At 35.1% G+C, this 14,186-nt stretch overlaps 1 protein-coding gene across 5 annotated transcripts in view; it reads left to right on the top strand.

Annotated features, from left to right (window-relative positions):
- Positions 1 to 14,186, top strand: part of KATNAL1 (katanin catalytic subunit A1 like 1) — a 73,361-nt gene that overhangs the window by 14,826 nt on the left and 44,349 nt on the right. For all 5 annotated transcript variants that reach the window (XM_032879987.1, XM_032879990.1, XM_032879989.1 and 2 more), the window contains exons 2-3: positions 4,478 to 4,653; positions 6,648 to 6,808. In XM_032879987.1, coding sequence (XP_032735878.1) covers positions 4,492 to 4,653; positions 6,648 to 6,808 — 323 coding nt within the window. In that variant the 5' untranslated portion in view covers positions 4,478 to 4,491. The remainder of the gene's footprint in view (positions 1 to 4,477; positions 4,654 to 6,647; positions 6,809 to 14,186) is intronic.

Raw genomic sequence — 14,186 nt, 5'->3', positions numbered from 1 at the left:
ATTAGAACATTTAAAAAGGAATATCTTATCATTGCAGAATTTCTTCCCAAAATTATTAACAATGAAAATCAGGCTGCACTGAGGTTAAGTTTCTGAGCATCTCATTTGTTAGCCAAGTAAGGAAATTGTTTACTGATGGTGCCTTAACTAAATCCTGTTTGATTGTAGTGGCCAAAGAAATGTGTCTGGAGAAAATAAACTTGTTCAGAGCTATTAGCCTTTTGGTGAGAACAGTTGCTGGAAGAGTTGAGAACATTGATAATCAATTAAAAAACAAAGCAGAGGATTTTGAGTGGTTTTCCTTGGCTTTTCTGGATTGACAGAGGTTACCAGTACAGCTCAAGTGTTGTTATTCAAGAAGTCAATTCTAGGTTTGAAGTTTTTGAAGAACTAGTTTTAAAAACAGTGTTCATGGAATAATTACAAACAAAAAATTTACAGAAAGTTCAGAAACACTAATTGTGCATGACCTGAGGTGGAATCTGCCAGGGTTGCCAACTGATGGTGGAAAAAATACATGTAGAGCAGAAAAAGGCTTAGGTGAACAAATTTACAAAACTGTAATTTACAAAATTGTAGAGTGGTTAAAAATCTGTTTTTTTATTGTTTTATTTATCAGCAGGTATTTTGCAGAGAATATTTGAATATATTATGCAATATAGAACTTGTCATGCCTCGAGACTCAAGAGTGTTGCTCTTGTGGACTTAATCTTTGTCAGCTCCATGAATTTTAATCAGAAATAGAAGCTGAGTAGCCTGACTTGCCCTACCACACTGCAGTTCAGTGGCTTAGTAGTGGTAAAGTTTTAATTTAGTCTTTTGAGCTTAGGGCTGAATTGAGGTTTTTCTGAATGAGAGGAACTGCTCTCAACCACTGTTACTGAACATTGAATGGCTTTGGAAATCAGTTTTTGCTGCAGACTTGATCATGTTTCTTAATGTACTCAACCTAAAATTACCAGCAAAACAGTGGTTATGTAGAAAACTAAAAGTTATTTCGATGCCAACTAGTGTTGCTTAAATCACAAGTAATATTAAGCTGTTTTGTGTAGCTCTCTCCATGCCATCAGAAGTGAAGGTAAAGAAGTGATGTCACTCAAATTTCCTGGAGATCATATCTGAGCTCCATTTCAGCAGCCTTCTGAGAGACTTCGATGCAAATGCAAAGGAAATTACCATTTTACAAAATCCATTTAATTTGCACCTTAACCTTTAATTGGAAGTGATTAATCTGCAATGTAAGGACATGCTGAAAGACAAATATTAAGAATAAAGTCTGTAGATATCTTCCAAACAATGGACATTGAACTCATATGTATGCAGTGGCACCTTTCTAGGTAAAAAGACATTTTCAAACATGAAATACATAAAAATTTATTAAAAAGCAGCACTACCATATAAACGTTTGCGATTTCTTAAAAAAAAAAAAAAGACTTTATTTGAGTAGAGCAAGAGGGCGAGAGAGAGAATGACAGAGAGCATGCGCGCACAAGAGAGCGCACAAGAGAGCGCACAAGGGTTCAGGGAGGGGCAAAAGGAGAGGGAGAAGCAGATTCCCCGCTGAGCAGGGAGCCCTGTGCTGGTCTGGTCTCAGTCCCAGGACCCTGGGCTCATGACCAGAACTAAAGGCAGATGCTTAACTGACTGAGCCACCCAGGTGCCCCTGCAATTAATCTCGACGATAGGGAACACAAATTTTGAATCTCAACTAAGTGGAATATTATCCTCCTCCACAAAAGAGCTTCGTTCTTACAAGGAGATGGGTTTTACAAAAAGTTGTACTCAGCAGTTATTACTATAATATTTTGAATTTTATCAATAAAAATTATGGAAAATTTTCTCATTATTTAAGTATTTATATAATCTCCTCAACTTTACCTGTTGGCCCTTAAAGCCTAAAATAATTACTGTCTGACCCTTTGTAGAAAGAATTTGCTGGGGTGCCTGTGTGACTCAGAGTGTCTGCCTTGGCCTTAGGTCATGATCCTAGGGTCCTGGGATCGAGTCCGGCATGGGGCTCCCTGCTGAGTGGGAAGCATGCTTCACCCTCTCCCTGCTCTGCCCGATGCTCCCTCAGCTTGTGCTCACTCTCTGTCAAATAAAATCTTAAAAACCCTTGCTTTATGTCAAGATATTTTTATCCTGCGTAGTTGTGTACCTGCACATATTAGCAGAATTATTGTTTTGTGTCACAGTGACTTTACAAGAAAATAATACATGGAACAGCTTTGTTTCTACTGGATTTATTAATTACAGCTCATTCTCTGTAATAAGACTTTATTGCTTGGTGTTACTGTTCTGATTTGAACAGGACGTTTTCCATGATTTCCATGTGGGTAAATCTCCTGAATGCTTTAGTTTCTAACTGCAAAAGTAGTGTACTTTTTGCTGCAGTTTGATTCTCAAATAACATAGATGCTTTCTTCCTGGAACTTATGCTGGGTGAAGGGACAAATAATATATCAAAAAACATAAAGGAAACAGCTTTATTTTTAAGAATATAGTGGAGTCCTTTGGAAGTGCCTAGAACTGGATGTGCTTAATTTTGAGGAAGAGTTTTTGAACTGCTTAAGAATAGAGAAGAGGTAGAGAGAAAGGGCTAAGTAACACCAAAATATAATTCCCTTAGAAAGGCATGGAGAAATATTTTTTAAATTTAAATTCAATTAATTTATACGTAGTGTATAGTTTTAGAGATAGAGTTCAGTAATTCCTCAGTTGTATATCACACCCAGTGCTCATTACATCATGTGCTGTTCTTAATGTCCATCACCCTGTTACCTCATCCTCCTACCCCCCTTCCCCTACCAGCAACCCTCCATTTGTTTCCTTTGGTTAAGAGCCTCTTAGGTTTGTCTCCCTCTCTGATTTCATCTTGATTTATTTTTCACTGTCTTCATCTATGCTCCTCTGTTTTGTTTCTTAAATTCCACATATGAGTGAATTCATAGAACTGTCTTTCTCTGATTGACTTAACACTGCTTAGCATAATACCCTCTAGTTCCAGCCACATCATTGCAAATGGCAAGGTTTCATTTTTTTTGATGGTTGAGTAATACTCCATTGTGTATGTATACCACATCTTCTTTATCTGTTCATCTGTCAGTGGACGTCTGGGCCCTTTCATAGTTTGGCTATTATGGACATTGCAGCTATAAACACTGGGGTGCATGTGCCCCTTTGGATCACTACATGTCTATCTTTGGGGTATATACCTAGTAGTGCAATTGCTGGGTTGTAGGGTAGTTCTATTTTTAGCTTTCTGAGGGACTTCCTTACTATTTTCCAGAGTGGCTGTACCAGTTTGCATTCCCACCAGTAGTGTAAGAGGGTTTCCCTGTCTTTGCATCCTTGCCAACATTTGTTGTTTTCTGATTTGTTAATTTTCACCATTCTAATAGGTGCAAAGTGGTATCTCATTGTGGTTTTGATTTGTATGTCCCTGATGCTGGGTGATGTTGAGCATTTTTTCCATATGTCTCTTGTCCATTTGTATGTCTTTGGAGAAATATCTGTTCATTTCTTGACTGGGTTAGGCATGGAGAGATACTTTGATTTTCTCTACTAAGTGGATTCATTGGTTTACTGTTCTATACAATAAGAGTAGGACAATTTGGACTCTTCCTGGATGTTATTCTACTGTATCTCTGAACTTCCTATTCCTTGTAGTCTTGGACGGAAAGTATCTTTGCATAGGAGCCTTGGATGATTCTTGAATGGGTTTGGGAAGTCAGGAAGAAAACTCAGAATTACTGGGCTGGACAGCTTTGGTGGAAACCAGAGGTTCAGATGATAACTCTTCTTCCTAGCATCTGTCGAAGGGAAAAGATCGATGATAGTAATTTGCACAGACAGAAAACTATAGACAAAATCATAGAATATCGTAAGTTGAGTAAAAAGGGCTCAGGTAGTTTAATTCTTGGTTTTTTGCTTAGATTTAAGTTGTGTGGGACAATAATTTAAATACATATAAATTATGCATGGACAACTATAGGCTGTTCCTTTAAAATGTATTCCTTAAGTAGGACTTCTGGTTTTGGGGGCCAAAATGTTTTAGAACTAATTTCTGCAGTTTTTTCAGTGGAAAAAATATGTGATATTCACATATTTATTACTAAATTGTCAGGAATAAATTGAATATGATCAAGTTCATCCTTATTGTTATTACAACTTATGGTAATTGTAAATGGGCAAGGAGAACTAGTGTCCAATTTATGTACCTTTAACATAAGCCAATAGTTCAGAGCTGTGTAACTTCACTCTGTGTTATATCCTTAGGTGTTCTTTTATGATATCCTTTGCACTTCCAAAATTAGAAACTTTGTTCAGTATTATAAAATGCATTCAGATAACCTCAAAGAAAGAGAACCATTTTGACTTTGAAAGTAGTTTTAAGCAGATATTTTAAAGAATAAGAAAAAATGTTCTGAAGTTGGTGCCGAAAACTTAGTAAGAAGACATTATGTATTCTGTGTAGATCTCTGGAGGAAGATGAATTTGGCTGAGATTTGTGACAATGCAAAGAAAGGAAGAGAATATGCACTTCTTGGAAACTATGACTCATCGATGGTGTATTACCAGGGGGTGATACAGCAGATTCAGAGACATTGCCTGTCAGTCAGAGACCCGGCTGTCAAAGGCAAATGGCAACAGGTAAGACACATTCCAGTATTCAGTGAATGAGGGCAGTCCTTCATTATACTTGAGAGCCTAGAGTTGGAAAATTAGTTGGAGATTTTGTAAATAGCTCTTATTTGTCCAAATACTGAAATATATTAATATATATATAAGTATATATATATTTAAAATGTACTCTGAATAATTTTGTCTTGCTCAGTTAATATTTTATATATTTTTCATAGCTTTCATGAGACATATTTTGAAGGTATTCTAATTGAATCTACTTTCAGTTTTTTAAATTTTCATGATCAGTCACTTAGTTGTGTGTAATTACAAATTTTTGATATAAGGTATTTCTACTTGCCCTTTTCCCTTTCATTTTTACATGTAGTTTTGACCCATTTCATAAAACTTTTCCATTAAGAGAGTTTCCTCTTCTTTTGAAAGACTTCCTACAAATACAAAGGAGTCAATAATCTAATAAAACTAATATATTTGCTGTGTCTCTTGACTGTACAACTTGATTATATACTAGTACAGTTAATAAAAACTTGAATTAGAATTTCCCCACTTATTCTTAAAACTTAAAATCCTTTTAAAATTAAAAGTACAAAGTCAAGCATTTCTTTGAAGTTTCCACTTAATGTCCTAATGCCTTTCAAGCGTTTCTTTTAATTTTTCCATGTCAGAAATTGATGTTTCACTAAGTTTTTAGGGTAAATTTGGCTTATTTTCCAACTTAAGCATTACCAAATTATTTTGAGTGAGAACAATATACTTGCTTTAACTCGAGTTGAATTTTTAATTGTGTTTTTTTTCTGTCCTACATACTAGCCACAGGCAAGAGTGGTTTATTAGCTTGGAAATATTTTGGAGAGTTTGTCAATTGTGTTAAATAGTGACCATTTCTATTTGGATATTTCTACTATGTTTATTTCCATTAAATTCTCTAATTTCATTTCTCCAAGTATATAATTGCATATATTAGCAGTTGAATTTTACCTAGATTTTTCTTTTCTCTGCTTTACAGTAAAGTGTGCTTTCTGGTTAAAAACAAATTAGAATTGTTAAAATGAATTCATAAATGTAATTTTCAATCCATTATCTGTTTGCCTTTGAAAATTAGTTTCATCTCAAAGTTTGAAAACACAAGAATTTCCACATAGTAGGTACTCAGTGAAATTTCTTAAATATGGAAAAAATCTTGCCTGTGAACTCAAAATTAACTTTATCCAACACTTGAAAGAATTTAAACAAGTCCAGAAGAATTCAGATTTTAGATGGAGAATTTAAATAAAAGTTGGAAATTGGTAATGCTTAGTATTCCAGCACCTAAGGTTTTCAGATGCAGGTTTTCAGGCATTTCATACTTAATGATATTATGAGTAGGAAATGCTGGTAAAAATTCTGGCTGATAATTTTTTGAAAGCTATTTATAAATATAGTAAAAGGATTTAGCATAACATTTTAGATTTCTGGGAATGGTTAACTTGTTACTGACCTAGTTGCTTGTTTTAAAATTACATTAATGGTCATCACATTTATTAGTAGACATAAGAGTTCCATTTTGAAAAACATACTTCGCCTGCAAAAAAGTATGTAATGTGTTTTTTCAATCCAGTTCCTACCCTCCTATCTATATTACTTTAAATAGTTCTTTGTTTTTTAAATATGTTGTAATGACTCATTTTGCATAGTTTGAGTGACATTGAGAAAATGTGCATTCTTTTTTTTTTTTCTTTTAAAGACAGTTATGAGAGATGGAAAGAGAGAGTGTGCTGGTCTGTGCAGGTAGGAGGGGCAGAAGGAGAGGGAGAATCTCAAGCAGACTCTGCACTGAACACAGCCTAACAATGGGGCTCAGGCTCATGACCCTGAGATCAGAACCTATGCCAAAACCAAGAATGGGACACTCAACCGATGGCACAACCAGGTGCCCCAAGGAAACTAGCATTCTATAGCAATTTATTACTTGACATTCATATAAACTTTAAACAGTTTACAGCATAGAGGTTATTTTCTTTAAGGTTCGGCAGGAATTATTGGAAGAATACGAACAAGTTAAAAGTATTGTCAGCACTTTGGAAAGTTTTAAAATTGACAAGCCCCCAGATTTCCCTGTGTCTTGTCAAGATGAACCATTTAGAGATCCTGCTGTTTGGCCGCCCCCTGTACCTGCAGAACACAGGTAAATGGGACTTTATATTCTCTTTAGGTACTTTTATAGTTAATTTTGATATTCAGAGTGAAGAGAATGAAGCTTTATTTGAATGAAGTATGAAAAAATATTTGGGGGGTATGCAAATTTAATACTTGTTTAGTTTTCACACTGATAGTTTGCAGAGTTTATTTTTGATACAGAAGTAAATCATTTGTCATGTATCTTTTAGAATTTTTACTACTGTAAATCATAACAATTTAAATCTGCTGCTAGTCCTAAAATTTATCAGTTATGTGAGGTCTTTTAGATTTTCTGTCAGCATCAAAACATGGATGGCTTTTTTGCTTTAAAACTTTTTGCTTTAAAAGATTCTGACAACTTTAGATGAAATGGTGGACAAATTGGATTCATCTGGTCAGGCCTACAGCCAGTTTCCAGAGTCCCAGTGTAGAAGGAACCTTTTCATTCCTTAAAAGTTAAAGGTCAGATTCCCTAGTGTGGCATATAAGGCTCCAAGTTTATTTCCCTGTAGTGCAGCCTATGTGTCATCTACATTAAACCTGTCTCTCGTTTTTTTCCTGTCTTTTTTGTTTTTGCACGGTCTATTCTTTGCTAAGGGGATTCCCATGATCCCCATCTGGGCTACTCATATTCATACCCCTTGTTCCATTCTCAGCTGAACTGTATTTTCTCTCTGCAGGCTTTCTCAGTTTGCTCAAACACAGAGCTTTGTGCATAGCAGTTACCACGTTGCATTTCTTTGTTCACAAAATTAGGAGCTTTGCTAGGGCAAGGACCATGTTTTTATTTTCTCAAAACAAAAAAAAACAAATAACAAATTTTATTGCTAACACAGTGTTTGGCACATAGTAGGCATTCAGTGAACGTTGAATGAATAATTCCATTATTTTCACCATGAGGAAACTGAGGCCTGACAGACCCTGACCTATAAGTTAGGGTAGGCCAGGATCCGACTTTAGGGCTTTCTGGCTTTCAGTCTCCTTGATTGTGAAGTGGTATTGTGGCCAGAGTGTTGCATCATAGAAAATAAATTTTTCTTTGGTCAGTAGCTGTGATCATGTGTTTAACTTGTTGATCTCTTGAAGTTTTTTAAAAGCATTTAAAGAACTGTGAGAAGTGGCTAAATTTATTCCTTCAGGGTTTTTTCCATTGAGTTACGGATAATTTTATGATTCCCATTATACAAACACTGGATGATGATTCTAAGGTCTACAACAATACAGCCCTTTTCGCAGATGTAACCACTTCAGGTGTTTTGCATTAAGGTAATCATTATCTTCTTAAAAGGCAACGTTTCAGGAGTCCAAGGGTTGTTACCATGGAAGTTCCAGAGTAAATACCGAGGAAAAGAAATAATGCCATTTTGATTTATCGGAACTTGAAAATTTTGCGTGATAAAATACCAGTTTTTTTCTGAAAGTCATTAATTCAGAAATATACTTCTAGTTTACAGCTAAAAGCTTGCAATAACTTTATTTAGATATAGCTGACATATAACATTATGTGAATTAAGGTGTATAGTGTGTTGATTTGAGATATATATATTTTTATGGTAGTTTGATTATCATGGTAGTATTAGCTAACACTTCCATTATGTCATGTAATTTTTTTTTTTTCTGGTGGGAACAATTAAGATATAGTCTCTTACCACCTTTGAAAGTTAAAATACAGTATTGTTGTATATAATCTCTGTGCTGTGTATTAGATTTCCAGGACTTATTAATCTACTAACTGCAACTTTGTACTCTTAAACATCTTCCCAATTCTCCTCAGCCCCTGATATTTAATTCTGTTGTTACAATTTTGTTTTTTTTAGATTCTACATATAAGTGAGATCCTATAAGTGATATCCTATAGTATTTGTCTCTGTTTGACTTATCTCACTTAGCATAATGCCATCAAGGTCCATCCGTGTTGTTGAAGATGGGAGGGTTTCTTTCTTTCTCATGAGTGAATAATATTCCATTACATATACATAAATTATGTTCATTCATCTGTTGATAGACACTGTATGTTGTGTTTTACCTCTTTATTCATTCATCTGTTGATAGACACTTAAATTGTTTTCATATTTTGGCTATTGTGCATAATGCTGCAGTGAACATGGGAGTGCATGTATCTCTTGCATATCATGTTTTCCTTTCCTTTGGATATATACCCAACAGTGGAATTGATGAATCATTTGATAGTTCTGTTTTTATTTTTTTTGATAAGCCTCCATACTGTTTTCCATAATGGCTGAACCAGTTTACATTCCCAGTAAGAGTGAAAAAGGGTTCTCTTTTTTCCACATTCTTGCCAACACTTTCTTCTTGTCTTCTTGATGATAGCCATTCCAACAGGCATGAGATGGTATCTCATAGTGGTTTTGATTTGCATTTTCTTTTTCCTTTCCTTTTTTTTTTTTTTTTTTTTTTTTTTTGATTTTTATTTTTTTTTTTCTTTTTTTTTTTTTTTTTTTTTTTCATTTCCTTGATGATTAGTAATGTTGAGAGTTTTTTTTTTTCTGTACCTGTGGGCCATTTTAGATGTCTCCTTTGGAAAAATATCTATTTGGTTCCTCTGCCCATTTTTTTTTTTTTTTAAGATTTTATTTATTTATTTGACACACACAGATCACAAGCAGGCTGAGAGGCAGGCAGAGAGAGAGGGAGAAGCAGGCTCCCTGCTGAGCAGAGAGCCCGATGCGGGGCTCGATCCCAGGACCCTTGAGACCATGACCTGAGCCAAAGGCAGAGTCCCAACCCACTGAGCCACCCAGGTGCCCCTCTGCCCATTTTTTAATTGGATTTTGTTGTTGTTGTTGAGTTGTATGGGTTCTTTATATATTTTGTATATTAACTCCCTTATCTGATACATGTTTTGCAGATATTTTTTCCCATTCATAAGGTTGCCTTTTCATGTTTTGATTTGTTTCTTTTGCTGTGCAGAAACTTTTTATTTTGCTGTGGACTCACTTGATTTTTGCTTTTGTTGCTTGTGCTTTTGATATCATATCCAAAATATCATTGCCAAGACCAATGTCAAAGAGTTTCTTTCCATGTTTTTTCTTCTAAGAGTTTTACGATATCAAGTCTTATATTTAAGTCTTTTAAATTCAGTTTAAGTTCATTTTTATGAAATGGTGTAAGATAGGGGTCCAATTTTATTTTTCTGCTGTGGGTATCCAATTTTCTCAGCACTATTTGTTGAAGAGACCATTCTTTTCCCATCGAGTATTCTTGGCTCTCTTGTCAACTATTAGTTGACTATAAATACAAGGGATTATTTCTGCATTCTCTGTTCTCTTCCATTGGTGTCCATGTGTGTATTTATGCTAGTACTATCTTGTTTTAATTACTAAAGCTTTATAGTATAGTTTGAAATCAGGAAGTGTGATGCCTCTGGCTTTGTTCTTCTGATTGTTTTGGCTATTTGGGGTTTTGTGGATCCATACAAATTTTAGAAGTTTTTGTTGTTGTTGTTGTTGTTGTTGATTTCTGTGTAGAATGCCATTGGAATTTTGATAGGGATTGTTGTGTTGAATGTGTAGATGACATTTTACCAATATTAATCTTCTGATCCATGAACATGGGATATCTTTCCATTTGTGTTTTCTTTAATTTCTCTCATTAAAGTTTTGTAGTATTCAAAGTATTCTTTCACTTCTTTGGTTAGATGTATTCCTAAATATTTTATTGTTTTTGATGCTGTTGTGAATGGGATTGTTGTCTTTCTTTTTAGAGGTTTCCCTGTTAGTGTATAGAAACACAACTGACTTCTGTATGTTTTTATATCCTGCAACTTTTCTGAATTTGTTAATTAGTTCTAAGAGAATTTTGGTTGAGTCTCTGGGGCTTTTTATGCGTAAGATAATATCATCTGCAAATAATGACAACTTTTGCTTCTTCATTTCTGATTTGGATGCCATTTATTTTCTCTTGCCTAATTGTGCTAGCAGGAACTTCCAATACTATGTTGAGTAAGAATGATGAGTGTGGGCAGCCTTGTCTTATTCCTGATCTTAGAGCAGAAGCTTTCCGTTTTCACTTTTAAGTATGATGTTAGTTGTGAGCTTAATTGTGTGTGGCCTTTATTATGTTGAGGTATGTTCCTTCCATACCCAATTTGTGGAGGGTTTTTTTTTTTTTTTTGCACCTATTGAGATATTGATATGATTTTTATTTTTCATTCTATTAATGTATTGTATCACATTTATTGATTTCTGTGTGTTGAACTGCCCTGATGTTCTAGACATAAATCCCATTTGGTCATGGTATATAATCCTTTGAATGTATTGTTGAATTCATATTCAATGGGAATATTTTGCTAATTTTTTTGCTAATATTTTGCTAATATTTTAAGAATTTTCATATTCCTGGGGTATCTGGGTGGCTCAGTCAGGCTCCCTGCTCACTGGGGAGTCTGCTTCTCCCTATCCCTCTGCCCCTCATGCCATGCCTTCCCTCCCCTGTTCATCTGCTCTCTCTCAAATAAAGAAACAAAATCTTAATTTTTTTTTTGTATTCCTTAGGGATATCAGTATATAGTTTTCTTGGCTTTGGTATCAGGGTGATGCTGGCCTTGTAAAATGAGTTTAGAAGCGATCTCTTTTTTTTAAATTTTTTTGAAAGAATTTGGGAAGGATTTGTGTTAACTCTTCTTTAAATGTTTGGTAGAATTTGCCAGTGAGGTCATTTAGTCCTGGGAATAATTTACAATATAGGAAATATCTGTACTGAATTGCTGGAGCACCATGATGTATTTCAAAAAGCAGTGGCCACAGATAGTAACTCTAATATTTGTGGCTCTAATTGAATAAAAAAGTGTGGCTGGCATTTGCCCATTGATGAACACTTACCTGAAAACTTCTCTTATTAGAGAAACATTAGCCCATTATTTCCTTTTATTTGTCCTCCCTTAGCTGCTTATAACACAGATCTTACTTATTTTTGTGCTTGTGTTTTTAATCCTTACTCTTAATGAAAACAACAGATGAATGGACCAGAATGTATTTCTCTGAACCTCCTTTCTCCATACTAAATTAATAAAAGTTTTCCCTGTATGTGGCCATTACATACTATCCATAGTATGTTTTTTTTCTATGGATCAGAATAAAAAGCAAATCCAAGACTGTATATTGTCTGGTGGCGGGGAGGACAGAGTCCCATTCTGACGTGTATCATCAACAACCATGGAAAAACACCTAACAACTTCACAAGGTTCTACTACTGAAGGAATTCTGTGTAATACCTTGAGTATTCATGGGCTAATATAATAAAATAAATAAATACTAAGATCGTAAGTTCAGTGTTGAAAGTTTTGGGAGGTTAGAGTTGTATGATATTTTTCTCCTTTTACAAGTTTGTGTCTTCTACAGGTCACATAAAACAAAACATAATGAAATTTTCACCTAGAGATAGTGATTAGTGGGTATATTCCTTAGATATTCTTAGTTCAATGGGAAGCCACTTAAGTCTATGAGATCCAAGTTTGAATTCTGTTCTTGCCACTTACTTGCTTCTGGACTTTGAATGAATTATTAATCTCTCCAGATATTAGTTTTGTTATCTGTAAAATGATAATCTGTACCTCATGGAATTAATTAGAAGAGTTTAATGTATAAGACCGTAACTGACATGTAATGAATAATTAAAATGAATGGTCAACTCTGGAATAAAGCACTACCATTTTTTTTTTTCAGATAAATAATAGGGGAATAACAGAATTAAAAAAGGATAATTTTCCTCCCTGCTCATTCTGCATAAATCCTTTGTTTTCTGAAACATTTGTAATAACTCTGGCAGAGAAGATAGTTGTTTTTTAATTGTCCAGGTTTTGTGAAGTTGGTAGTCCTTTTCAGGGAACAACTAATTATGATCACTAATTATTGATCACTAATCATATGTTTCATAAGCATTATCCTATTTAAACTTCCAGTGATCCCACGAAATAGCTACTATTATTGTTTGCCCATATTACTATTGCTAACTTCTTATTATGAACCCCATTTGCACCTGATGAGATTGAAGCTTATAGAGTTTATTTTCCCAAAGTCATCTGAACAAGTGGCAGAACCAGGATTTGAACCCAAATCTTCTCAACTTATTATTATTTTTCTTAAGATTTTTAAAAAATTTATTAGAGATCACAAGTAGGCAGACAAGCAGGCAGAGAGAGAGAGGAGGGGGGAAGCAGGCTCCCCGCTGAGCAGAGAGTCTGATGTGGGGCTCAATCCCAGGACCCTGGGATCATGACCCGAGCCGAAGGCAGAGGCTCCAGCCCACTGAGCCACCCAGGTGCCTCTCAACTTATTTATGTCCATTTTACTGCCTTACTTTCCTACACACATTCAGTGGTGTCTGTGGGTTTTAATATATATCTATATATCCTAATACATATATAGATCTGTTATCTACTTGGTTAAATTTTTGTTAGAGATTGTAAGAGAGTAAAGAAGCTGCAAATAATGAAATGAGTATTGATATTTTAAATATAGTTAATTTTTTTTCTTTGGAACATCACACTGAAATTACAGTGTGAATCAGTAGGAAAATATAACTTACGTTGTTTTGTATTAAGTTTCTGGGATGCGTCTGATGTATTCAGCATTAGCTACTAACTTGGTAGCCCTGCTTCTGGGTCTGTTTTTTCATTTAATGGACTTTTTTTTTTTTTTTTTTAAGATTTTTTATTTGTTTGGCAGAGATCACAAATAGGCAGAGAGGTAGGCAGAGAGAGAGAGAGAAGGGGAAGCTGACTCGCTGCTGAGCAGAGAGCCTGATGTGGGGCTCAATCCCAGGGCCCTGGGATCATGACCTGAGCCAAAGGCAGAGGCTTTAAACCACTGAGCCACTCAGGCGCCCCTACTTAATGGACTTTTAACACAAAACTTCTCTATCCCTGTTTCTGCGCACCAAGGTAATCTGTAGACTGTGGTCTCCTGCAGTGGTTTGCCACATTGTTTCAAGTTATACCTTATATGTCATGCCTCTGCTGAGTTTAATCACCATCCTGTTTTAAATCACCAGCAGCTGCTTGGATAAATCAAAACAATCTTTGAAAATGAATTAGATTCATTGTCTTAAATGTGAGGAAATTGAGCTACAAATGGTTTATGATGGGAGATAGTGGCAGTATTAGAATTAAACTCCAGAGAGATGAAGCTTCCAGATCATTCTTAGTGTCCTAAGTTAAAGGGTACTTTGTATTAAATTACTTATGATATTTTCCATTAAGTTTATTAAGTGCATTCCCTTTGTTTATTTTTTAAATTTTATTTATTTGAGAGAGAGAGAATGAACAGTGGGGAGGGGCAGAGGGAAAGGAAGAAGCAGACTCCCCACTGAGCAGGAAGCCCCATGATCTTGATCCTGTGATCATGACCTCAGCCGGGGCAGATGCT

Source organism: Lontra canadensis, unplaced genomic scaffold (assembly GCF_010015895.1).
Source record: "Lontra canadensis isolate GAN:19392208 unplaced genomic scaffold, GSC_riverotter_1.0 scaffold67, whole genome shotgun sequence".
NCBI classification, from domain to species: Eukaryota; Metazoa; Chordata; class Mammalia; order Carnivora; family Mustelidae; genus Lontra; species Lontra canadensis.
This window is presented reverse-complemented; position numbering and strand designations above follow the sequence as displayed.